A 27,334-nucleotide genomic window follows, 5' to 3' on the forward strand; every position below is an offset into this window, starting at 1 on the left:
CAAACTGATGAAAACAAACAATTAAAATATGAGATATTAATAAAAGAAAAATGTACCTAAGAAAAATATTAACAGCAGCAGCGAGGGCTTAGTGTTGCTATTTTGAAAAACCGGTTTATTTAATCCATCCACACCAGTGTTCAAAAATAATATTCCTACAAAAGTCACTACTCATTACACAATTTTCATAATAAAATGCAGTTACTTCAAGTCTTCTGACTTCAGCTGTCTTGAGATGCCTCCAGCGGTCCGTGACACTGACTCCCCGATGGATTAAAGCTCCAATGCAGGTTTCACGTCAGTCCACGGGATGTCTGACAAGGCTCTGTTTGAAGGAAACGCTTGGAGATGAAACACTATGCACCACATTTAAGAGGAGGAAAGCTCCTATTACAACTCCTGCAAATGTTTCCTACGATATACTGTGCAGGACACATACAGTACACACACTGCATATAGAAAAAGAAAAACATCCTCCTCAGAGTCAGGCACTACAATTCTGAGGAGTGCTTTGAGTGGATATTCAGATTAAGTGCTACGACCATCCTTATGCAATGATATCATCTTCATCAAGACCGTGCAGTAAAAATACACTTAACATGTAATAACTATGACTTGAGTGAAAGAATTAGCACTTAATGTGTCAGTGATCCCTCTTTGCATTACTCAGTGAACTTGTGAATGCATTTAGACAGAGGAACTGTTGGTACGGTTAGTAATGCTTTTTTCATTTATTCAACAGTTGTTACATTGTAAGTCTCGTGCCTCTGCTTTGAAAAGAATGCAATGTAAAGTAGTTGAGAAAATAAATACACATACAGCACACACAGAGATATAACTTAGTACCGATGATAAAAAAGTAAAGTCCCTGCTCAATATTGTATTTCGCACAAACAACATTGAGCCGAACAGTCAGTGTGTTTCAATAAACAAAACAGTATTGCACTTGAAGATACAAATCCATTAAGTGTTTTGCCTACACTTGCAGACAGACCACAGTCCTGTCCTTCAAACTGCACATTGATTTATTATAACCATGTAGTCACTTGGGGTCACAGGTGAAGAGAAGGCCTCCGACACCCATGAGAAAGTTGGACATGTCCACTTTGGAATGTGTTCACTGCAAGAATTCAGTCCATCGCTTGTCGAAGAATCTCCTCATCCTGTGGCCGGCTCGTCCGATTTCAGAGTCATCTTCGTTAAATCTCTCACAGTTATCGAAAACCAGGTTCACGTCGATGATGAATGTCTCCAAGTTTAAATACCTGTAATGATTAGAAATGGGTTTAATTTCAACTCATGAGCACTGTCCGAGTCATAAAATGTAAAATTAGGAATAAGATATGTTATGAAAACATCCTAAAAACTACAACAACACATACTGGTTACTGGTTAGCTTCTCCTTGATGGTGGAGAAGTCCATCGGTTTCTTGATGACTTTTCTGTATCCAGGAACAGCTCTGTGGTTGACTGGGGTGAGAAAAGGCCAGGCATCCTGATGGGCCTCCAGCTCAGCCAGCAGCACTCTGCAGGGAACAAAGAGCAGACACAGCTGAGCTTTTTGCATTGCAAATATATGACTTTTCACTACAACGGTCTGATTTGTTTACCCTTTAGTGATTTAAAATGTGAATTCTATTATAAAAATGTGTCACAGGAGCCTAATAATTTTAAACAATGACATAAGCTATATTATCAAGCTTCTAGGATCTAATTGCACAGTAAGTATATGCATGTGCGTACCGGCATATTCCCAGCTCATCTTTGTGCGTTTTGGCTTTTTTTGCACAGTAGATGGGGCTGTCAAATTTGGCCTGGGAGCTGGGTGGGCTGTTGTCTGCTTTCCTCTTTTTGACCTCCTTGGTACCTTTCTTTGGCACATTGTTGCTTCTGGCATCCTCCTCACTGATGAGCTCTCCATCCACAGATGGCTTAATGCTTCGTTTTCCCTCGACGCTTTCCTTCCCTCCTCCAGCTGTTCGGCTCTGCTGCTTCCTACTATGAGGGTATTGACCGCTTTCCTGTATGAAAGAACACGCAGAGGACTGTGGAGCCACATTAAACATCACACAGGTAGATAGATATGAACAGAGAGCTGAAAAATGAATAGCAAAAAACCCAGAACAACAACACACACACACACACAAAAGAATATTGGCTCTATGATCAATCCCTCAGGGGACGCTGATGTACCTTTGACTCACAAGCTGGACAAAACCAGTCCCCATCAGGCACTGTATTGATCTTGGGTTTATGGCAGTAAGTGTGGCAGCCTCTATCACAGCCATCACAGAGTAAGAGCAGCTCTTCATTATCTCCTTTTTGACAGAACTGGCAGTGCTGGAAACAACAGCAACAAACGGTGCAGGAAAATGAGCATCCCTCTTTAAAAATTGTAATAGATTACCCCAACTGGTTTAATTAAAGCTAAAACAGATTAGTGAGATACTGAAAAAGATTATAAAAAATAGTGATTTATTGTGAATGAGATATATAACTGCTACCAAATCTTTCCTGCATTTAAACCTTCTCCAGAGCTTTAACCAGCTATCTGTGCCATCCTGCGTTGGTATCCTTGACTGTTTTTAAGAAGGCTTGTATATTTTTAAATTAGTTTTCATGAAACTGAATGAGAAGCTATGCAGCTTATAAGACTGCATGGTGACTCTTATTATATGCGATCAAATAAGGTAAACAAATCTGTGATGAAGAGAGAGAGAGAAACGTGCAGTGAAAGCAGGTGACACCAACCACTTTCATGATGGCTCGTTCCCAGGCAATGGATTTCTGCAGCTGCTGAATGCAGAGTGACAGCTGAGCTGAGCTGCGGACTTGACCGAGGGATTTGCGCCACAGTCTCATCCCAGGAGCCACCTCCTCCTCACTGCTTAAAAGGTCACGGGAAGTAAGACCACTTGTAAAATTAACTGAGAAACATGAGAACAAGTCAATTGTACAAAAAAAAAAAAAAAGAGTTGCAAGTTCTTCTTTCTGGTGTCCTGAATCTTGCATTGTTATTTTCTACTTCTAATACAAAGACAGGCAAGGTGGCCTGTGTCTGACAAGTGGTATTTTAAGATCTCGTAAAGTACCTTCGCTCAATGTTCCTCTCAAGTTCTGCCAGCCTAGTAACCGCTATGTCAAGGGGATTGTTGGGCCGCCGCACCATAGAGCCAGGAACATCTTCTTGACTGGCGTCTCTCTCTCTTTTGTTTTCCTGAGCCAGGGAAGAGAAGGGCTTGTGCTCATGATAGACCAGATCCTTACTGTCAGACTGGGGCTCAGGGTGCATCCAACCCTGACAGAGATATCAGGGAAATATGGCCATCACAACACCTTATTTTAATCACACAGGTATATATATTAAAGAAAATTTCAATGGCCTTTCCGAGGAAATAATTAGAATAAACACTGAGGTTTTCTAAACAGCTGAAATGCTCGTCACTACCTTGACCTGCAGGCTGGCGGAGATGACTTTCCTCTCCAGAGCTTCAACCTGTCGCAGCAGGCGAATGTCCACCTCCATGGCCTTCTCCTCAACACACCAGCTCTCCACTGCCTCCTTGCTTACCTCCTGCTTTTCCATCCCTGTCACACCAATAGCTGCCACCAAATATGTATGAAAACATTAAAGCAAACTGCTTTCTAAGGAACGCTTTTAAAAAAGAAATTCCATAGCCAAATGTGTCACATCACATTAAAAACTCAAATAACAATACTTTTAAAAATCATGAAATGCTGAATGTCTGCCGACTCTCAAAGGAAATGTGAACCCACCATCTTTGCTGTTCTCACAGAGCTTGGTCATATGCTCCATATGTTTTTGGATCTGTTTCTGCAAGGCCTTCTCTCTGATGCCCCGGCAATGGAGGGTCTTGACCAGACTGTGCAGGTTCTCCATGTCAGACACACTCCACCAGCCATGCAGCATTTCTGGAAACACACACAAATTGGAGAAGTGACTGTGCTTTTCAATTCTAGCAACATTTGTTTGTTCGACTGACAATCGCCACGGCATATTCTGTTGCTGTCTGGGCAATAGATATGTTCAGTCCAGCATATCTGATTTGTGCATACTGGCAGCGTGCCGTTCTTACCCTCTGGGATGGGCCGAGGATAAGGGTAGTCTTGGGTTTTGGCCCCCTCTATGGCAGCATATGAGGCACAAGTGGACTTGTCACTTGGGGACTCTGAGGTCTCGCACTTGTTGATAGAGTTATTTTCCAGAAAAGAGGCTTCATTTCCATGACCCTCTGCATGCTGTGAAGCTAGATCCACCATAGGGGGTAGAGGTGTGCCAGAGAAGGGCAGGCTGGGACTTGCCACTGAGCTAGACATGTCATGCTGTGTCAGTCTGCCTTCATGAATGCCAGACTTTACTTGCTGAGAATAAAAATGCATACACTCAGAATTATGATCAGATTACAGTTTTATTCCAATGCCACATGCATGGTCCAACAAAGGAAAAATTGTGATGTAATATGGACTAATTCTTGCAACACTTATCAGCGCTCTAAAAACTCATGAACTGATCCTTCTATCTGAGATGGAGATGCATTATTGTTATCCACCAACCTGAAAGATAGGCAATTCTGTGTTACTGATCCCAGGAGTAGTGTTGTAGCTATCTGTAGCTGAGAGATTAGTGGAGAGGAAAGAGGGGGATTTGGTTCTGATGGGTTGTGGAGAAGATGAGGAAACTGGTGGACTGGAACCAGAGGTCACTGAGGACTCATCGCAGGGAGAGCGAGGAAATAGGCTAAACCACTGGCTGCTTTTTTCAGTCAGTGTCTTGGACAGCTGGTCATAATGAAGGCTGGACTGAGGACTCTGGGTCACCCAGTGAATGCTTTTCAGCTGAGTAGCACTGAGCAGAAATGGCACCGCAGTGTCCAATTTATCCATCAGACCCTGCTGAGTAGGGACTATCTGTGAGGCAGGATACGAAGGATAAGAAGCCGTGGTGGGGACTTTAAAAGAATGACTGTTCTGTGTATTGATGTCTGAATCTTGACCCATTTTGCCTACTTCTAGAAGTTTGCTGAGCTTAGATAAAGAGCCAGGTTTTTGGAGGAAGAGATTGTCTTTGTCCTGCTGGCTAGCTGTATCATTGTCTGTGCTCTGTGTGGAGCTGGAGACCACCGGATTTGTCTGTTCCAACTGCTCCCCTTTTACTCCGATCACCTCAGTAGCCCACTGTCTTCTTCTCTCCTCCTCCTCCACTTCACAGCCTAAGTAACATAAAATGAAAACAATGTTAAAAACAAAAAAGAAATCAGTAAGGATTTTGATCCTAAACACACTAAACAACGACCAAAGGAGACATTGGTTTTGTTTTGCACCTTCACTGCTCTCAGTGCCTTCAACAAAAATGCCACTGCACTGTGGAAGGACCCAGTAGCGCCGCTTGTATCTGTCCTGGCCAATCATCACAGAGCGCAGTAAGTGGGAGGAGTCAAACAGCTTCTGTCTAATCTGACTCTGTTGCTAGAGAGACACAAAGTTCAGGAAGTTATTAACCCACTCACACAGAACCTGGGAGTGGTAACAGAGAGAAAAAAACATTATGAAGGCCACATTTTACTACACTAAGCACACAAAATTCCAATTGCATGTGTGAATTTCAACAGGACTCTTCTAATTTGTAACCACAAACCAAGTGTACAGGGAGACCCATGTTCCTATAGGAAACTAAAGGCTAATTTATGAAAATTGTTTTGTTGCTCAGTACTTATCTTACTAACAGAGTTTTGCTTATGAGTCATTGCTGTGTTAAGTTTGAATCACTGAACATGTTTGCAGTTCAGTGGTCGATGCTGTGCACTTCATGCTGGTTTGTTATAATAGATCCTCATATTACATTTTATTTCTGGCAAACAAATCAGTCAAAATATGAGAATAAAATGCATCATGTGACTGTTAAGTACTCAAAATAATAATCTGTAAATTGTAACCAATTATTTCCTGCGTTCACCTAGTAGCATTTCAACCATTCAGTGTAGTTAAATGCTACCTTGATGTGTGCACATCTTTTTATTATTATTTTTCTACCACTCCTGGGTACTTTACATTTATGAGTAATTCTTGAGATTGGGGTTTCATTTACCTTGTATGTTTTCTCAATCTGTTTCTCAAGTTCCTCGATGCTGGCAGAGCGTACACTGTCATCCTACATGGAAAAAAAAAGTGGACTATTGCCATAATCAGCACAGATTTAGTCAGAGGCTCAAGTTAACAGCATTATGTTTCCACTGACCTCCTCTTCACATATGTCTGTTTTCTTTCCTCTTTTTCCACCTGCTTCTTCTTCCTCCTCCTCCTCGTCATCTCTTTGGTCTTCACTGTCATCGTCCTCATCTTCCTCTTCTTCACTGTCCCCTTCTTTCCTCTTGGATTTGTTTTGAACACTGACGAGCACAAAGGCATGGTTGTTCTCTCCTGCCCAACTGTTGTCTTTCTTCCCCGTCTTCTTGGTGTGGATACTCCTCAGTCTTTCAAAAAAGGAAAAAAAAAAAAGAAGAAAAAAAAAAACAACATAGGAAAAAAGTAAGTGCTGGTCACAAAATGTCCAAGTGCATGCACAAGAATCTTTGAACAACAGCCGAAATCACGTATACTTACTTCCGAAGCTTTCCCTCAACAACCCACTTATCCTTCCTCAGGTTGGTCATATAATCTATGTTTTTGTCGATCTCACTGAAAAACAAATAAAAAATAAAAAAAAATGTCGAAACCGACATTTCGGTGACCTTTTTGTGCAAGAGGATGAGGCATTTTCAATGCATTGCAGTGTGCACCAGATGTGCTTCAAAGTGTAGAGCTAATAAAAAATTGATGCCACGTAGTTTGATGCAACCTTGTGAAACTGTCAATCAGGCCACGATTTGTCATATTCCTTTTAATACTTCAGCTATTCCATTAAAACTGAAGACTCCATGAATAAAACAAGCCTGAATGTTCCACTCTCAGGCACAGAAAGAAAATTAACACACACTCGTCTGGCTGAGTGTTGCGACACAAACAACCTGCTGCTTAACACTGAGAAGACCAAGGAGCTCATCGTGGACTACAGGAGGAATGCTGACCCACGTCCACCCATCTACATTAAGGGGACGGCTGTGGAGCGTGTGAGCAGCTTCAAGTTCCTGGGAGTTCACATCTCCGAGGATCTCATCTGGACGACCAACTGCTCCAAGCTGGTCAAGAAGGCTCATCAGCGCCTCTTCTTCTTGAGGACTCTGAGGAAGAACCACCTGTCCTCAGACATCCAGGTGAACTTCTATCGCTGTACCATCGAGAGCATCCTGACCAACTGTATAACAGTCTGGTACGGGAACTGCTCTGCCTCAGACCGGAAGGCGTTGCAGAGGGTCGTGAAAACTGCCCAATGCATCGCCGGAGCACCACTTCCTGCCATAAAGGACATCTACAGGAAGCGGTGTCTGAAAAGGGCTGGGACAATCATCAAAGACCCCAGTCACCCATCACATGGACTCTTCACCCTCCTGCCCTCTGGGAGGCGCTACAGGAGCCTCCGTACTAAGACCACCAGGTACCGGAACAGCTTCTTCCCCACAGCTGTCAGACTCCTGAACTCTGCCTCCTGACATCTGACCCACGTTAACACATGGACTGGACATACACACACCCACAACCACCTACACACACAATGGACAACTGTACCCTCAAACACACAATAATAACATGCATATACAGCCTGTACATACTTACAGTTATAGCATATTCATAACATACATAAGTAACCTACATACTTCATACCATGTACATTATAACATACCATAATAGACCCATTTCTATAATATACTCACATATCGATATTATTGCTAATATATATTTGTAATATATCTATATTATGGCTAAAGCACTTCTGGATGGATGCAAACTGCATTTCGTTGCCTTGTACCTGTGACATGTGCAATGACAATAAAGTTGAATTCTATTCTATTCTATTCTATTCTATTCTATAAGATGCAAACCCTTAAAGGAAGCATTTACTTCAATGGTTATTAAGTTTACTATTTATGATTATTTTTTTTAGGTGGGGTGAAATGAAAACACTGACATCATGAATTTCAGTTGGAGGCAGGGCACTCACCTGATCACAGCCTTACTGCAGCAAAGCTCATTTACCAGGAATGCTAAAACAGAGGCCTTCTGTGACGGACTGTGGGCTTGGAAAGGCTTAGTCCTGAGACTAAAAGCCAGCATGGCCACCTCTTTCTGTTCAGAGTGACCCTCCATGTAGATCTGCAGAATCTCAGACACATTGTCCCGGTTGATCTCCACATTAGTCAAGTGGTCCCCCAAGATGGTTTTGCTCTTTAAAAAAAATGAAATAAAAACAAAATCAGTAAGCTTACATGAGACTTCCTTTTTATGTTCTGTAGCCTTACGCAAAAAAAAAAAAAAAAAAAAAAAAAAAATCACAATATTGTAGGTGTCTGATAGAAAACTGTCCTTTCAAGCAATTATCCCTTCCTGATGTTAAGTGCTTAAGTGTCTCACAGGATGTGTCACATCTGGGATGTGCAGATTATTAAGTCACACTCTGTATATCTCTCTTGGCATGCACACAACAGCTTCTTAGGAGAACATTTAAGTACAGTCAATCAAAGAAATGTTTATATCCAACTACACAATAATGTGGAATGGTCTGGGGAGGAATTAAATTTGTGATTTAAAACTAAAATGGGGCATAAGTACAATAATTACCCACCTAAAGACTTTAGATCTCTGAAGTTAAAAACACATATGGAGCAAATAGCTTGGGTCTTGTTTACAAGGTAAGCTGCTGCCAACATTTCCTTATACATTTATACGTGTCTACTGTCACTGCTGTCAATTCTTTAGTTATTACAGCTCACTCAGCATTGTAATAACCAAATCAGTGAGAATGCAATATTTAAAAATCAGAAACACCACATTTTAAAGGGACACAGTAGCATGTCTGTGCTGTATGTCTGTGTGTGTGTTATTTACACCACAGGAAGCGTTTACACTTCCAAAAATCCAAACTGCAATTACAACAACAGATTCACCTTGTGACCTGCAGGTACCCCAGGATCACACACAGCTGCAGAGAGCATGGTCACCAACAGGTCCTGGACCTTTTCCATATTTTCCGCAATGTTCAGTAACCCTTCTTGAAGGTCACCTATAGTGAGCGGGTCTGAATTTAAATCCAGTCCCAGCACCTTTCCAAAGCTGTGCAGAAACTGCAAAACCATCAGGCAGTTAGAGAAGGTGCTTCCTGCTAATACCAGACCAGGGATACGGGACAACTCTGGAAGAGGCTGTAAAGAAATGCAAATAAAAACTTAAAGTATGATAAAACCTACACAGAAATTATACACAAAACTATACAACTATAATAGTTACTGGATTGCAGTTTATAAAACATTATTGCAAACTGCTCTGATTTTGAAATTAAAAATGGGGTGCATGTTCCAAGACATATTTTAGTGAAGGACTAGTTTGAACACTTGGTCAATGTTATAACACGAGGAGCCACACGGTGGCACCGTTTTAACCCTTTTCATGAATTCCAGATGCTTTAAATGATCTTAAACATCTGTTTTGTTACAGATTGTGAAACAATTATACCATAAATCACCAAAAGCAGTTCTAATCTTTAAGGATGTGCACAGCTCCAATAATGATAATACTGGTTGATAACTATATCAAAATGATCACTGGACTGGTGGGAAATCTGCTCTTTCAGACAAATGGACACTATTCAAGACGGATATATGAACTCTTATTTCTATTTACCAACATCTCAGCCAACATTAACACAGAGTGTGTATACCTTATGATCCGCTAAACACATGTCCTCATTTGGCTTCTTCAGCTCCTTTGCTTTTTCCAGTTCTAGTCTTCTGAGCTCCAGTTTCCTTTCCTTGTTCAACTGTTTCTCATCTTTCTTTTCTTTTTTCAGACGTTCCTTCTCCTAAAGGAAAGTTAAATCCTTACAAACAATATACTTATATTTACACTGATTTACAAAGTGAAGAACAAAAAAGAAAAGAAAAAAGAAATGCTTTTAGGATCACCATGTGCTTTCTTGTACTGTGTACTGCATTACTGAATGAATGAATTTATAATTTTATTTTCATGTCTGGTCATTTACATGGCCAGTTCCTCATGAAATTATTCAGTCATAAACAGACCGCACATGATGTTCCACGAGATGCTCAACAAAACAACAAGCACAAACACAATCCAACAAACACATGAGTCTAAGAATGAAATTTATTTTATTCTTCACCTCTTATATTCAGTCACACCTCATGTTATGTGCACACAGAGGGACCACAACACCATATTCAACAGATTTCCTCAACCCATCTTTGTGTGCAGTTAGTCTAACACAGCATTTACACTTCTCCACATCCTTCTTCTTAAGAACATGTCTATTCTGACAGGAGTGGTCTCATCCAGGATGATAACACTCTCAGCCACAAGTCAAAAAGGGTTACTAAATAATTTAACCATGATGTAGACCACATGGTAAGGCCTTCAACAGATCTCAAAATAACGGGACACCTGTGAGAGATTGTTTCAAATAATAGTGCACAATCAGAAGAAACTGGAAATAAAGGTTGTTTTTTGGGGGGGGGGGTTTATTTCTCTAAAAGAAGAACAGATTTTGGGAATCGGTGGCAAAACTAACTTTTGTTTTAAAGCCCTTCTGGCGTTATGTGATACTAGGGGTGCAACGATGCTGTCTGTGTTGAGAGCTCAGTGGATCTGCGTTCGACTACTCCGCCTAGGCTGCACTGTCGAGCACAGATCCACTGAGTGCAGCGCAAGCTAGCAAGACAGAAGCTAAGCTCCTTGCAACATGGCAAATTGAATCTCCTGCACCCTCATTCAGATCTGGCCTTTGGAACTATTTTGGTCTTCATGTGAAGCATGACCCTGATGGTAAGCGCGTCATGGACAAAAGTAAAACAGTATGTTGGATGTGCCACGCAATGCTCAATTACATGGGTGAGAACTAGAGATGGCACGATACCACTTTTTTATGTCCGATACCGATACCGATATCATAAATTTGGATATCTGCCGATACCGATATGAATCCGATATAGTGTTTTTTAATCAACAAAACTGTTTTTTAAATATCTTGCTGCATTTTGTATAAGTTCATACTCAAGTTTAAAACAACAACTACACTAAAGCTATTCTGTTATACCTGTATGCAAAAAAAAAAAATTTCATAGTTCAGCAATACTGATCAATCTAATAAACTTAAACCTACACCATCCTCCCTATTCTGGTATTTTAAAGAGTACTTAGCGTAAATATTAAGCAACCTAACTAATAGGGTTCCAACTCCCAGCAACAACAAAAATAAATAAATAAAAAATAGGGAACCACCCCTCACACTCCACCTCATGATGCTTAATCAACGTAATCAACCTTAATTTGATGCAGTGTGAAAAAAAAAAGCACAGAAATCAATTCTTTTTCAAGAAATATTAAATAGATTCAACATCTTTCTTCAACAAAATTGCAGACTGCACAGATGGTACCTTCCCAAAGGAAAAAGTACTATAGCTTACTAGGGTATATATATTAGACTTAATAGTTACTATATACAGTAATGGACTTCTATTCATTTTACATCAAATTAAAACTTTGGGTATAAGATTCGGATAATTATTTATTAAAAGCTAGACATTTTAAATGAGAATAAGAAAGAAAAGTATGTCTTTGTGCCCCCTTTTCCCTGTTAATGCCCTATCGGCCCCCCTGGCTAAACTTTGCTAGATCCGCCCCTGCACAGTTACCAGCCGTCAGCTACGTAGAAAAAGATCCTCGAGTAGAAAGTAATAATAAATAAATTCTAACAACAGCTGATCAAGCTTAAACGTGCTGCTGTTGTTCAGCCGCTGGTTTCCTCTTTCTGGTGCAAAGTGGGCCAAAAGCAAACCAGAGACACGGACTCGCGACAGAAAAGCCGATCAGCTGATCGTTAAGCAGTTTCATGATTGAAGTAGCAGCAAGAAGAGGCAGTCGCTCCATATATCGTTTGGTAAGCTTAACGCAGGAATGCTTTACAAACATTCAGAGATGGACTTACACACTTGCTTTACTTCTCTCGGGGATAACTTTGTCGGAGATGAAATGCCGGGTTGCTAGCGAAGCTCCACATGCTATCCAGACCACCGACAGGTCCCGCATGCCACAGCCGCTCTATCACGTGATGCATACTGCTCCAACTGCTAACGTTCTGAGGTGAGTTACGGCGTGTTGCAAGTTTTGTGAGGTGCTTTCGTGATATTTAATGGATCGGATTACATTTTTTATTTTTCTCCGATATCCGATCCAGTAATTTAGGTCAGTATCGGACCGATACCGATACGTAATATCGGATCGGTCCATCTCTAGTGGGAACTACTGCGTTAGCGCAGTTTGCCCGTTAACGTGTTGACGCCGTCCAGCCCCACGCACGGGGCGATCCGCGGTAGCTCGTTAACGGAGATTTGCCGTGTTGTGGCGTTAACGTCATTTCAGATTAACGCTGACAGCACTAGTGGGAACAAAATGAATATCACTGCACATTTACTCCGACATCATCCTAGTGCAAAGACAAGTGGAAGCAGACAAAAAACAACAAGCACGCATGCTACAAACTTTACCCGAGTCATTTAGACAGCCGTTAGCACATGATTCTCCTTATGGGGACCTGATATGTTTAATATGCTGCTGAGAATATAGCCCATTTTAATAAATTAATTTTAATAAATGACAAATTAAAAAAGCATGAACATTTTTTTGTATTGAAAAAAATATCGAACCGTGACACCAAAGTATCGAACCGAACCGTGAATTTTGTGTATCGTTGCACGCCTATGCCCCTGTACATATGGTACTATGTCCCATCATAGCAGACTGCTGAACTTTCCTTGTTTCACTCATCCTTCCTTCAGCAAGTCTGCAAAAACAAGCTGTGATACATCAGCAGTTACTCACCTCCGCCTTCTTGCGGGCCTCGACAGCCTTCATGAGTATCATGTGCTGCCTGCGTCTTTCCCTCTCCTGGTAGAACACAGACGCGCAGATTATATCATTTTCAAAGAAAGACATTTGTTCACAGATGTCATTCCTGATGACACGCACAAAGACGTAACAGTCGGCGCGTGTTGCACATTGTACATTGTATGGAACGGTTAAACAAAATGGGACACGGCGATAAACAAAAAGCAAATGAGGGCAGTGATGCATACACAAAGCATAAGCTCAGTGTTAGACACAGCCATTACAAAATTAATCTGAGCGTGTTGGCGAGAAGCAGGCTGAGAGTTTTAACCGCAAGCAGCAGATATTGTTTTGCAGCGACGAGCAAAATAATGAATGCATCTCCACTAAACTGATGAACCACATCATATTAAAGTACCAAGACATCATGGAGATTATATACTATTATTGCTGCATATCTATACAATCATATACGCATAAAAAGGACGAAAGCAGACACATGACATCGTTTCAAAACAAACAGTGCAATAGAAATATTTATTAGAGTGCGTTGCATTCATTCGTGATCATTCTGGGCAGATAATGGATGTGTGTATCTGAGAGATCAATAGTGCAGACATAAGCGGTGCACTGTACTGGAAAAGCCATGCAGACGGATGTTGTTTGACTACAGCAAAAACTAGGAGTTAACCATTGTTGCGATGGCAGCCATATAACACAACACATTCACAATACGTTGTCAAAACACACAGAAGCATACTCATACCATATCTAGTCTATGTCTCTCCAACTCCTGGCAGAAAGAGTTGTCAAAATATTAAGAAACAGAAAAATTACACATTACAAAAAAATTTAAACTAATATAAGAAATTTCCAACGCGTGTGACTTAGGCAACAATACCTGGTGCTTCAGTATGACGGCTTGTAGTCTTCGCATCTCCCTCTCCTTTACAAACAAAATTAGTTCAAGTGGAAAGGAAACATAACACACGTAATCATGTGTTCATTTATACATGCGTTTGGAATGCAGTGCTTTTTAAACTACAAGGCAAAAACCAAAAACATTACGTAAGCAGCGACAGACGTTCAAATCAAAACAAAGGTTAGCTCATTAACCTCCTCTCACCTTGTTACGTTTCTCAGCTTCCAGTATCCTGGCACTCGCCGCCGCTTCCCTTTTTTTTCTCTTTTCCTGCAAGCGCAAAACAGACCCGATGCACTCATTCAAGCACAAACAAAAGATGCTATTAACTGAAGCAAACCTTTGAGATATCTATCAAATGCTTTTGACTAATATATTGACTCATTTTCAACTAAGACATCACACAGAGAAAACTTTAAAACTGAGTGATTTCCTTGTTACATCCAAGATTGCCGTTTGTCAGTCTACTTAAAGCCAGCGGCTCCCTGATAATATCAAATCTAACAGACTGAAATCTTGAGCAATGAGATAATTATTTCCTCCAATTAAGACTGAAAGACAAAATGGCAGTGGTTATTATTAAACACCAGCAGGCAGTGAGAATAAATTAAGCAAAATTTCTATCAGTAATTATAGCCCCAATGAAATCCTGTTAAGAGCCACTTGCCAAGCGTGTCAACTGAAATTTGATTTATGAAGGCTAAAATATTCACAGCTTCTATTAGTGAGGGAATGCAAAGTAGGTATTTCACCTAGCCACGGTAAACTCTGGTCCACCTCTTTCTTAATGAAATACTGTATTTTGCATTAAGCTCCAGCATGGTCTGAGGAGATTTTCATATTCAATGGCACTTTTTGCAAAAAACCAATTAAGCATTAGTCACATGTACTGACTAAAAGTAGGACCACATAATTTAGGAATAGCCTTTGGTTGCTTTTTTTCTTCTTCCTATAAATCCTATCAACAGCAGAGAGGAAGTGTTTAAGAATGTTTCTGCAATAACTTTCAGGACAAACCTCAAGAATTTGCTGTGCACGGAGTTCTTTCTCCATACGAATTTGCTGAATGCGCTTGATCTTCTCCTGGTAAAAGGATGAGGGCGAGATCAAATGAATTAACTATTAAGTCATGCATGTTATAGAGCGGTGGAGGGGAGCATGGTGCGGGGGTGAAGACGTACAGTGGCTCTATGCAGATGAGAAAGGTGCAGCATTGTGGAGAACAGCAACTTTCTTGTACGGTTTCAAAGCTATTCAAGTGTGCTTAAAACCTTTTCACCTTGGAGTGTGTAAAGAGCAGAGTGGCTCAAGCTCTGCGTGGAAAATTAAACATAAATCCTTACTTGCTGTTTAAGAATCTTCAGCTGTTCCCTCTTTTTCCTCCTCTCCTCAGCAGCCATTATTGCTGAAAAACACATGAAAATCTGATCTGCACAAAGCACGTCATCTAGTGTTTCAAATGAGTCTGATTTGACGACAGAAGTTTACCTTGTTGTTTCTTTGCCTCCTTTGCGGCTTGCGCTATAGCCTGTTTCTCTAGTTTTCTCATCATTTTGATCTGAGCTGCCTGTCGTGCTATTTCTGCAACATGATGAAATATAAAATATGAAGCATGAAATCACACGTGCCGTAAGGTCCTCAAAATATTAGAAAAACCTGACCTACACATACAGTGGGGCAAAAAAGTATTTAGTCAGCCACCGATTGTGCAAGTTCCCCCACTTAAAATGATGACAGAGGTCAGTAATTTGCACCAGAGGTACACTTCAACTGTGAGAGACAGAATGTGAAAAAAAAAAATCCATGAATTCACATGGTAGGATTTGTAAAGAATTTATTCGTAAATCAGGGTGGAAAATAAGTATTTGGTCACCTCAAACAAGGAAAATCTCTGGCCCTCACAGACCTGTAACGTCTTCTGTAAGAAGCTTTTCTGTCCCCCACTCGTTACCTGTATGAATGGCACCTGTTTGAACTCATCATCTGTATAAAAGACACCTGTCCACAGCCTCAAACATTCAGACTCCAAACTCCGCCATGGCCAAGACCAAAGAGCTTTCGAAGGACACCAGGAAAAGTATTGTAGACCTGCACCAGACTGGGAAGAGTGAATCTACAATAGGCAAGCAGCTTGGTGTGAAAAAAATCAACTGTGGGAGCAATCATCAGAAAATGGAAGACATACAAGACCACTGATAATCTCCCTCGATCTGGGGCTCCACGCAAGATCTCATCCCGTGGGGTCAAAATGATCATGAGAACGGTGAGCAAAGATCCCAGAACCACACGGGGGGACCTGGTGAATGACCTGCAGAGAGCTGGGACCAAAGTAACAAAGGTCACCATCAGTAACACACTACAACGGCAGGGAATCAAATCCCGCAGTGCCAGACGTGTTCCGCTGCTGAAGCCAGTGCATGTCCAGGCCCGTCTGAAGTTTGCCAGAGAGCACATGGATGATACAGCAGAGGATTGGGAGAATGTCATGTGGTCAGATGAAACCAAAGTAGAACTTTTTGGTATAAACTCAACTCGTCGTGTTTGGAGGAAGAAGAATACTGAGTTGCATCCCAAGAACACCATACCTACTGTGAAGCATGGGGGTGGAAACATCATGCTATGGGGCTGTTTTTCTGCCAAGGGGACAGGACGACTGATCCGTGTTAAGGACAGAATGAATGGGGCCATGTATCGTGAGATTTTGAGCCAAAACCTCCTTCCATCAGTGAGAACTTTGAAGATGAAACGAGGCTGGGTCTTCCAACATGACAATGATCCAAAACACACCGCCCGGGCAACAAAGGAGTGGCTCCGTAAGAAGCATTTGAAAGTCCTGGAGTGGCCTAGCCAGTCTCCAGACCTCAACCCCATAGAAAATCTGTGGTGGGAGTTGAAAATCCGTGTTGCTCGGCGACAGCCCCAAAACATCACTGCTCTCGAGAAGATCTGCATGGAGGAATGGGCCAAAATACCAGCTACTGTGTGTGCAAACCTGGTAAAGACCTATAGTAAACGTTTGACCTCTGTTATTGCCAACAAAGGTTATGTTACAAAGTATTGAGTTGTATTTTTGTTATTGACCAAATACTTATTTTCCACCCTGATTTACGAATAAATTCTTTACAAATCCTACCATGTGGATTCATGGATTTTTTTTTGTTTTTGTTTTTTTTCACATTCTGTCTCTCACAGTTGAAGTGTACCTCTGGTGCAAATTACTGACCTCTGTCATCATTTTAGGTGGGGGAACTTGCACAATCGGTGGCTGACCAAATACTTTTTTGCCCCACTGTACCTGCCAAATCACTCTAAACAACCTACAGAGACAGTTTTTTGTGACAAGCTAACTGGAGAATTTAAGCACTGCCATAAATGCAAACAACAGAGTAGGCTGATTTTAAAGGTGTAATCACAACTGGAAGTTTAGGTCGGAGACTAAGAGTCAAACCCATTTGTGGCTGTCCAATAAGACAACAAATCTTGTTGACAGCAAATCAAACAGCAAAACACTCGATATGTCTTTAAGCATGAAGTAGGAACAGTTACCAGGTTTATAAAGGCATATAAATACAGACAAAGCCTACTGTTTTCAAACAAAATTTTTGATGTGAAGCCTGCCTCGATCACGAGATTTTCAAGCATTTTTAAAGACCTGAAATTTTAATCTGTCAAATTTAAGACAAATGGTCCAAAAAGATGGACAAATTGAGGAAATGCAGGACTGTTGCCATCCATCCCAGGCATGAGAGCCTTGCGAAGATCACACCAAGATCAAAACACGCAATCCCTGAAAGCAGTAAAAAGTAAAAAGCAGTCGAAGGGTAACAGGCAATACCAGCAGAAAACCACAAATGAAACCACTGGACACCAATAAAAACACAGCAGTGCAAAAAGCTTAACTGGATGCTTCACATTTCTTTGTGTACATTCTGTGTAGAAAAGGCCCAACTGAGGCAAAAATGTCTCAGTTGTGACAAAAAAAAAAAAAAACAACCCCTTTTTTTGCACGTTATCAATGTTTGGAGGACCAAATGCCATTGTGCACTCCCAAATGTGAAACATGGTGAAGGGAGCAATGTAGTCTGAAAGCTGTTCCGCTACCTCAACTGGAAAAAGGAAGATCAAGGCACTTAAATAAATCAAACAGAGACTGAATGGAAAAGAACCATGTTCATATTTTGGAAAGCCATGTCAGCGTCCTGACCTCAACCCAGCTGAGATGCTGTGACATGAACTGATCAATCAGAAAATGCTGATGAACTCTAACAGTTCTGCAGGCAGGAATGGTCAAACTTCATCCTCACTGTTCTGGAACTAAGCTATAAGAAAACGTGATGGAGGCCTTTGCACCTAAAGGACATTTTCCAAATTAAGACATTCAAAGTTTACCCACTTCTTCCAGCTTGCACTGACTTTAAAACAACTTCTAATGCTAATAGTTATTATCAGTAACATGGAAAGCTGCATGAAGCTGCATAAAGTCTAATTTAGTTAGACTTTAACTATAATTTAAACTCTGAAGTTAATTAAAATTACTGTGAAGAAATTTCTGATAAGAATTCTGGGTTCCCAAAAGGTTATCAATGATTTCTGAGTCTCCTGGCAGTCTAAAGCCCACCTTTAACAGGTGCCATGGAAACATTTTTCCACGTTAACTGACCTTGAGCTTCCAGCTTACGAAGTAACTTGGCATCAGAGACATCTTGGAAGTTATTTTCACCACCATTTAGAGGATAAGGTTTCCACTGTATAGCCCCAGTGCTATCACCTGTCGGCTGGTGCTCAGACTTTGTGCGCCGGCTGCGCCTCCCATCCATCGCTATGATGCTGGGAGCAATCTCATCCTCAGCCAGTAGGAACCACTGTAAACCCTGGGTAATTTGAAGTAGATACAAGCAGAAGGATAAAAATGGCTAGCTTAGCGCTATAAACTCCATATACAGGGTCATTTTGATTTTAGTCCATTTCTATAACCTTCCAAAGATGCTGGGTTTAAAAATGCAACTTTCACATAAATTTATTTGCAATTTTCTGATTAGCTGAAATGTTCTGCAAAATCAGCACTGAGAGGCTAAAATTAACAAAAGCTACTAACTGTACACCAAAGATTGCACATATAATAATCACTGTTGTTACTGTGAGCTCACGTCTGTAAGAAACGAACATGAAAAAGTAGAAGCCTTTACCTCGGGCCCTTCTCTGGCTTCATAGAAATCCCCAACTTTAATTTTTGTACTAAAGCTGAAGTTGTCTCGTGAGATTTCAGTTATTCCATTCCTGATTAAGTACTGCAGACAAAAGAATAACACACACTAATTAATCCATAGGTAGGAACCACCAAACGTTACATAATCCTTCAACAGTCTGATTAGTACATGCAATCATTAAAAGCTCTAAATCCACTTCTCAGAAAATACCACTACCTTCACTACATCAGGATACTGTCGGAGCTTTTTCCCACACGGTGCAAAGTAAGCCACCTCGCCTTGTAGACGCCCCGCTACAGTCCTGATGCGTGTCTCTCTCTGCCACCTGAATGGAAAAAACAAAACAAAAAGACACCGAGTAAAACATAGTTAATATAGAATTGATGCTCACAGTGTAGTCTGTGGCCTTGTTGTTCACCAGAGTGTAAATAAATGGTCACTGGCTAGCCCAGCAGTTCCCATGAGCTCCACTGGACTACAGCTTACAGAAAACACATGTAGGATCGTATCCCAGACAGCAAAACTAGGCTGAAATATAGCTTTGCGGCCTCTGCTTCCTGTGAACCTGGTAATGAAAAACATCCCTACAAGATGAAAGGCTGTCCTCGTTCAAGCCTGCAGAATTTGTGGGCAGGGAGCTGCTAATGTTGCATGTCTGTTTTGAGGCTGGATGCAATTAAACCCCAACTGCTGTCCAACTGACAGGCCTCATTTAATTTCCATCCCACTATGATGTATTACTCACAAAGTCCCCAAAGGAGAGAAGGTATATTTTTGTGGTCTGCTTCTATTTGGATATTGATGAAGATGTCACCGCATTCAAATCTGGAAGGTTTTTTTGAGTACCAGCTGCAGTCTTTACCTCACGATTACCACTTTAATCTCCAGTGTGTCTTGTTTACACAAGTCAGCAAAATCTTAAAATTACATGGTAAAGGAGAGAATGATTTGTTAAAAGAATAAATATGTCATATTAATTTAGGTTTAACTGAAAACTCTAATATTTAACTGATGTGGCAGACCTGCAAATATAACTGCACTGTCTGTTGGTGCCCATACTGTGTGTTTTAAGCTGCTCCACCAAGAAAAAGTTAGCTGCAGCTGATGTGCGAAAGGTCACTTTTCAGCCATCAGTGAGCTGACATTTTACTTTAACACCTACAGCCTAAACACCAACACTACAGCAAATATGACACTGAGAACAAATTGGGCATGGTCAGAATATCAAACCTTTATCTTGCTCTTTTGATACAAAGTGCAGGCTCAAACTCTCACCCAAACTCAAGAGGCAATCGCAGAACTCTCTCATCCGTAACCCTCCTCCTCCTCCCCGATCCTAGAAAACAGGAGAAATGACTCAGCGCTTTTCTCGCCTTCTGAGGGACCTGAGCAGACCCGCCATCCGTTAAACTATAAATCCTGCTTCAAGGAGACATATTTGATGCCTGTTGTGGCTAACGGTTTTCAGTATTAAACTACAGTCCGCATGTGGGTATCGATACGCAACACCACACAAAACAGCATTTTAATGTTTTGTAGGAGGGTGCAAACCTCAGATGCCCCAGAGGTTCAGCAGTACAAGTAGCATATGCAGTATTGAGTAAAATATGCTATATTTTTACTTTACAAGTTTGTTGACAAGATCGTTAATTATATTTTACTTCAAAATGCGTCCTCTCCTCTCACTGAAGCCTGAATTGTAGCTGAGTTTCATATCAGATTGATATTTCATCTGGATTATGGATTTATTATTTATTACCTGGCTGCGAAGCAAATGTGAAGGGTGGCGATGGTGCACTTTGTTTGCCCATTGCTCCGGTGCTGGTGGTGGGGCTGAAAAAACTACTATGTAGACTTGGAGGTTTGGTAATCTGGATGTTGAGCAGGGAGGGGGTGGCTGAGAGGCTCGAGGAAGACTTTTGAGTAGACAATGAGGTTTGAGCTAGTTTCAGAGGACTTCTTTCTGCATCGCTATCTGCTTCTGTCTCAACGGACTCCTTGACATCATCCTCAAAGGCATCAGAGTCGCTCCCCAGGATGCTCTCTGACTCTGTGGGGGATTCCAGTGTGCCACATACAGAGAGAGATAAATTATTACCTAATTAACAGTCCACACACATTCAAACCACACTGAGCACAGCTAATTCCCAGGACCTACCTCATATTTCACAGCTTCTATCAGCAATAAAGTATGATCATGTTATTCTTTATTTAATTAAAAGACAGGTCTAATTAATCTAACCTGAAAAACTGCTCCCAGAATCTTCATCCTCATCCTCATCGTAATCGTCCCCTAAAGAGTCGTCCGAGTTTTTGCTGCTGTGGATATCAGGCTCACTGTCTCTGACCAAATCTACAGGCAGACAGGATGTGTTGGTTCTGGTGAGGCTCCTTCCCGAATGCACCGTCTGGGTAGTTTTCCTTGATCTGGGTTCCGATGAAGCAGAAGTCTTAAGAGGGGAGGCGGAGCTGTCCAACATTTCCTTGGTGCCAGTGCTCAAGTTGATAGGCATGGAGCAGGGAGGACTGGTGGCTGCTAAGAGAGGCTTGCTGTTGGGGGTGCTGCTCTGGATGCGGGGCTTAGTGATGAGGGCCAGAGGGGCATCCTGAACTGCACCGTTGATCGCTCCGTTAGGATAAAGGTTCAGGAACATGTTGCTACTGCTGATGTGGAGAGAAAACAGCTCACTGATACGACTATAATTCAGGTGGTGTCAGCAACAGTGAAGTGGACGCTTAATTGTGATTTTCTGTTTTTGTTTTCTTTTTGTTTTTACCAGCTTTGGCTCTTTGGTCGCTGAGAGAAAACTTGCTTCACAGAATCCGTGGAATTGAGGGGCTTTATAAATAAAAAAATAAAAAGGAACACACAAAAAGGAGGAAATAATTACACCAACTGTCACTCATATTACACTGCTGTGGGCTGTAAATTAAGGAATTTAAGGTGTAATAAGTGACAGTAACAATGAAGAGATGGCTCGAGCCTGTCAGAAACAATGAAGAAACCCGGGCGGCTATGGGAAAAATATTTTCAAATTGTTTGGCTTACAGCCATCATGAGACATTAGCTGTCATCTTCTATTTGTTGCCATTGTCAAAATCTGGCAATCAAAAGCATGCATTTAATGTACAGCCATCATCCGAATTAAAACCCCTCTTGTTACAGATTGCTACATTTCCCTCCTTCTTAGGATAGCGACAATAACAGAGTCCTGCAAAAGAGGCCAATTTCTCTCTCTTGATAATAAACAGCCCAAAGCATAACAGAGCTAATTGCTTGTCAGTTTTGTGAAGTATTCCCACAAGAGCTAAACACACTGTCACTTCTAGTGATGTAGTGGTCAGATGCTCACCAAGTATGATAAAAGCCCAGATAAAGGCGCGCGAGCATTTATTCTCTGTTGTGAAAGAACAAAATCATTTCATGACAGAAACCATGGTGGCTGATAAACAAATAAAAACAGGATTATGTGTGCGTGGATGCGGAGGAGGAAACGCTTTAGGCTTCATTGCTGTCATTTATTTCATGTGCTTCGATACTGTAACTCACCTGTTTCGATTTAGAAGTGTGTAAGAGTAACAGGCTTTGATCTGGGAAGTTTCCACTGCTGTCCTTCGTGTTATTGATGGGATGTCTGTGTTTGTTAGAGGGCATCAAAAATTTGGGCATATGGGACTCTCCTTTTGAGGCCAGCAGTGTTTGTGGTTTGGGTAAAGACGACGAGAAAGGAGTTTTGGGTGAACAAAGAGGTTTCAGTGGGGAACACTGAGAGAGGGACTTTTTAGTGGAGCAGAGGGCAAGAGGTTTAGGAGAAGAGGAGACAGAAGCATGCTTTGGCGAGGATGAAGGATGGAAGCGCTTTGCTGATGTTAAAGTGGCCAAATGTTTTGATGAGTTGGAGAAGGAGATGGGGCTGGGAGAAGATCTAAAAGGCAGAGGACAAGCCGCTCTCTGGGATTGTGGTAAGGGACTGTTGCTAACTGCCAGTCCTGTGGCCTGTATGACACTGGTGTGCTGCTGGCATTCCTCTTCTGAAGTCCTGGGCCTCTGGAGAAACAGTGCTGCAGACTGAAGCAGGCCAGCAGGACTGGAATAAGACTGGGGGTGATAAAAGGAAGTCAAACGAACACTGTTACAATGTCCGTCTTGAGTTGAGCTGCCATCAACTGTGCAAGGTCTCTTCTTTTTACTCTCGGGAGTGTTGTGTGTCAGCCGCTGAGTAGGAGGATGAGGCAAACAGAGAAGACAGAATGTCATTTCAGCTCCTACTGAGAGAGCCTCATGGTGGCAGCTCTGTCAGCTAGCACAAAGCCTAGTTTGACACCCACCAAAGAGGCAGCTATTGACAAACCAACTACCATCTAATCAACAGAAAGCATTTTTTATTTTTCAAATACAAATTAACCTTTATTTGTTCTTACCCTAGAAACAAACTAAAGCAAGCTTTTTCACATTAATCAACTATTAGACTAAAAGGAAAATATTTTGAGAATGTTTTCAGCAAAAACTGATCTTAACGGATTTTCAGAGCTTAGCTAAACACACTGTTTACAGAGCAGTTCAAGAGACGCACTTACTTTGACTTTCTGCTTAGCTGGACTCTGTTTTTCATAACCCGACTCTTCACTGTCGCTGCTCTGGTCATCATCATCTTCCTCTTCCATATCGTCAGGGTCGCTGCTGCTCTCCTCAACCTCGCTGGAGCTTTCTGACTGAGACTCTGATTGGCTGCCACTCATGCTCGATGTCTCTAGTGGTCTTTTGTTGGGTTTCTTAATGGTAATAATACAAAGTCAACATTTTTTTCATTAGGTTATAGAGGAGGGACTAAACTATAAACTTTCAATAGATGAAAACACTAAAGTGAGTTTGCATGGAGTGGAATACACCGCTATCAAAGGCTCTTAAGTGTTTGACCAAATATTAACCTTTTGGTTTGCTTTCTCAACGGCTTTCTGATGTAGCTGGCCCGGCTCATGACTGTTGGCTTGAGGTGTCTCCTTCTTTCCCTTTGCTAGTAATGAACTAGTGTTCATAGCAGGAGCGTTCCCAGCAGGAGAGGAAGCACTCCTGCCATTCACTGTTCCATTAACACCTAAAGAAACTGGCATTGCACATTTATTTTAGTGGACACTTATGAGAACAAGTAATATGACTCATATTACTATCAACATGTTAAGAGGACAATTAAAAGGAACAAGAAAAGTATATGAGGTTAACGACCACACAGTAATTGCACTTAACAAGGCAAGTTTTATATTAAAAGCAGTATGTAATTTGTGCATACGCTTTCCTTGTTAATCACTTTTAATTTACACGTCCTTTTTATTGCCTAATAGGGCACAAAAGTAAGACTAGGGAATAATTTCTCACGAGATCTTTTACCTGAAGGCCGTGACTGGAAATCAACAGGATCGTGGCTCTTGAAGGTTGATAAAACAAAGGGATGCAGACCTAAAAGAGGGGGGAAGAAGGCTGCAGCTGCTCTGGTTTGTGTCTCAGATGTCCGCCACCAATCTGAGTGCAAGAGAAAGACATTGTACAGTTAGGCATTAATAATCTGTTAGTGAACTAGTGGAGAACTGGATTTAACAGCCCTATTTCACAGTATTCACTAGATTCACATCCATTATCAAAATGAGAAAAATATGAAATATATAAGTATCTTAAGCATCATTACCTGGAAAAGTACCAAGCTGTGATGGAGCAGCCAAGGCAGACAAACCGAGACATCCTAGGCCTCCAAACTCAGAGCAGCTTGAACTTGATGCGTTGAGCGCGACAGGAGAGTTGGCTAAATTCAAACCATTGGGGCTGACAGACATATTTACACATTCATCCTCCATTATTCGCAGCGAATGACCTGGAGAGCAAAGTAAACAGTTATAAGAATCACTGAATCTACTGATCACCATCCAGCTTCCTATCAAATCTTTACACGCCTACATGTTGATACAATATATTCCCAATACAGTGCCTATATTGTTAAAGAAAGAATGTATTACCACACATCACAATGGGCTTCATGATGACATGTAAAAGAAAAATATCCAATAGACACAGATCATACAGATCATACAATTCATACTTTTGAATTTTAGCCACTGACTTACTAAAACGAGTGACTAGAGAGTTAAAATAAAAGGATGACTAATCATCATCTCTGCTTGCGTTGCAACAGATCTAAGCTGGATAAAGCAGGATCAAATTAAACACAGGATCTGCTGGTCCAGAGTCTGTATCTGGTCACAAGCGATTTAAAGAAATCACAAAGCCTTAGAAAATGAACTAGGGCTTTGCGCACCTTTGGGACTGACACATGCATGAATAACAAACTCCCTTTTTCTTAAATCAGAATTAGCCTCTCAGTATTTAGTTAAGTGTAGACTGAAAATAAATAAATAAATAAATAAGAGGACAAAGAACAGAACCTCGTAGTACAGTGAATACTGACAGTGGCCTAATAAGTGTTATCAGAGACAGGAACAAATTTCCATTAATCAAGAGAGAGAAATTTTATTTCTGGATAGTTGAATAACATTTAAAAAAAAATTTATTCTTTGGTCTTAACCTTTGGACTTCATATGTCAACAAAGTAACAAAGGGATAAAATATTTCACCAGATTAAAAATGTAAAAAATGACCAAAAAGAGGGCAATTTTCTTAGATATCAGTATTGAATCAGACACTTGCTCTTCCACTGTTAAATATAATAGGTGGTGCTGAATAAAACAGTTCAGAGATAAGCTCACAAACTTAGGAATGCTCGACTATAATTCTGTTCAAAGGAGTGTTGTCATCGGTGGGCTTGTGATACGTACCTCCCAAAGGGGATGAGAAATCTTTGAAGGAACTCAATTTAGTTAATACTCTTAACAATGATGTGACTACAGAGGTGCGAGTGCGCTTTCAGCATTTACTGCTCAGTGCAAAATAAATTATCTGGGAAATTTCTATGCACGTTGAGTGTAAGGATGCAAAAATGAATTATTTATGAGAGTGTCTGTTCTTTATTGTGATAGCATGGTGATAGCATGACACACACACACACGCACAAAAACACACCAAAGCCACAACTGGTTTTGCGGGCATCTTATCATGAAGGAAAAAATAATTACAAACCAGGATATGTAAATTTGCACATTATTTTGCGGTCACGGGGCATCTGACAGCTTACGCATCACTGTTGCTTAATGCATAATAGCTTTGGCCACAATTAGTATTCAGAGAAACCAAGAGATGTTGGTGGCTGTACGCACAGTGTGAGGCCGACAGACGTGTCAAATCACACAAAATAAACGGGAACTAAAAGTTGTCAAAAGAAATCCACAAGGACACACACAGCTTTTTAACTGTTGACATTCATTAATTCAATGGCCTTTTCATTTCTATCAAAACTATAACATGTTAAAGCCTGGAGGAAAGGTGCCTTAAATCCTCGACTGCATTGTGAAATTTGAATTCAGTTCTTCGGGAGAATTTAGCTGGATGGCTCCTTTAAATAAATTTGCATTTATAATTTGTGGACCGTCTGAAAAGTCAGTCAGAATGATGGATACGTTTAAAATTTATATTCATAGCTAGTGAACTGAAGACTGCGGGTTCTGCATGCAGCACTGCACTATTGAACTTCAACCTCTCTATTATATATTTTTACTCTGTCTGAAATATGAGTAGAATAACTGAATAAATAATTAATTAAGATCTGAGAGTGATCTAATTAAGATCTACGCTCCAGTCTGTAAGCCTTTAACCTTTCATTCAAGGGGGTTAACAAAAGTACTGCATTGACAATTTCAGAAATTTTTATACATAGTTGAAATAAAAATAAATATAGATTCAGAAGGAATTACACAAACTAACAATTTTAAACATAACAATTGTTTTCAGTACTTGGATGAAACTCCTTTGCAGTCAATTACTGCCTGATGCCATCTTTTTCCTGCCTTGAAATCTTCTGCCTTTGGCTACCACGATTGTGGATCTCTTAGCCTTCAGTTTTGTTTTCAGTAACTGAAAAGGATCTTCTATTAGATTAATATCGGGTGATTGACTTGGCCATTGAAGAATATTCCATTTATTTGCCTTAAGAAACATTTGCATTGCTTTCGTAGTTTACATTGGGTCCATTTGCCCTGTGAAATGTTGTTCATTCAATTTTGCAGGATCTGAGCAGAGAGTATAGCTCTGTACATT

At 40.9% G+C, this 27,334-nt stretch overlaps 1 protein-coding gene across 11 annotated transcripts in view; it reads right to left on the bottom strand.

The window, feature by feature from the left end:
• Positions 1–534: 534 nt before the first annotated feature.
• The window catches only part of LOC309690252 (bromodomain adjacent to zinc finger domain protein 2B-like), a 52,924-nt gene continuing 26,124 nt past the window's right edge, over positions 535–27,334 (bottom strand). For 4 of the 11 annotated variants that reach the window (XM_082507206.1, XM_082507207.1, XM_082507200.1 and 1 more), the window contains 36 exons: positions 24,819–25,001; positions 24,524–24,655; positions 24,067–24,242; positions 23,716–23,910; positions 22,688–23,353; positions 21,915–21,976; positions 21,380–21,801; positions 20,897–21,187; positions 20,413–20,473; positions 19,354–19,462; positions 19,117–19,218; positions 18,591–18,801; positions 15,419–15,511; positions 15,274–15,335; positions 14,948–15,013; positions 14,135–14,200; positions 13,910–13,954; positions 13,775–13,801; positions 13,003–13,068; positions 9,830–9,970; positions 9,060–9,314; positions 8,117–8,340; positions 6,622–6,696; positions 6,257–6,491; positions 6,107–6,169; positions 5,343–5,487; positions 4,576–5,231; positions 4,098–4,383; positions 3,778–3,933; positions 3,449–3,603; positions 3,093–3,298; positions 2,752–2,887; positions 2,194–2,340; positions 1,744–2,021; positions 1,383–1,526; positions 535–1,265 (listed from right to left, as the gene is read on the bottom strand). In XM_082507206.1, coding sequence (XP_082363332.1) covers positions 1,118–1,265; positions 1,383–1,526; positions 1,744–2,021; positions 2,194–2,340; positions 2,752–2,887; positions 3,093–3,298; positions 3,449–3,603; positions 3,778–3,933; positions 4,098–4,383; positions 4,576–5,231; positions 5,343–5,487; positions 6,107–6,169; positions 6,257–6,491; positions 6,622–6,696; positions 8,117–8,340; positions 9,060–9,314; positions 9,830–9,970; positions 13,003–13,068; positions 13,775–13,801; positions 13,910–13,954; positions 14,135–14,200; positions 14,948–15,013; positions 15,274–15,335; positions 15,419–15,511; positions 18,591–18,801; positions 19,117–19,218; positions 19,354–19,462; positions 20,413–20,473; positions 20,897–21,187; positions 21,380–21,801; positions 21,915–21,976; positions 22,688–23,353; positions 23,716–23,910; positions 24,067–24,242; positions 24,524–24,655; positions 24,819–25,001 — 6,485 coding nt within the window. In that variant the 3' untranslated portion in view covers positions 535–1,117. The remainder of the gene's footprint in view (positions 1,266–1,382; positions 1,527–1,743; positions 2,022–2,193; positions 2,341–2,751; positions 2,888–3,092; positions 3,299–3,448; positions 3,604–3,777; positions 3,934–4,097; positions 4,384–4,575; positions 5,232–5,342; positions 5,488–6,106; positions 6,170–6,256; positions 6,492–6,621; positions 6,697–8,116; positions 8,341–9,059; positions 9,315–9,829; positions 9,971–13,002; positions 13,069–13,774; positions 13,802–13,909; positions 13,955–14,134; positions 14,201–14,947; positions 15,014–15,273; positions 15,336–15,418; positions 15,512–18,590; positions 18,802–19,116; positions 19,219–19,353; positions 19,463–20,412; positions 20,474–20,896; positions 21,188–21,379; positions 21,802–21,914; positions 21,977–22,687; positions 23,354–23,715; positions 23,911–24,066; positions 24,243–24,523; positions 24,656–24,818; positions 25,002–27,334) is intronic. The other 7 variants (XM_082507201.1, XM_082507204.1, XM_082507205.1 and 4 more) reach the window with 7 other exon arrangements.

The sequence above is a fragment of the Aulonocara stuartgranti genome, assembly GCF_965226115.1.
Source record: "Aulonocara stuartgranti genome assembly, chromosome: 16".
NCBI classification, from domain to species: domain Eukaryota; kingdom Metazoa; phylum Chordata; class Actinopteri; order Cichliformes; family Cichlidae; genus Aulonocara; species Aulonocara stuartgranti.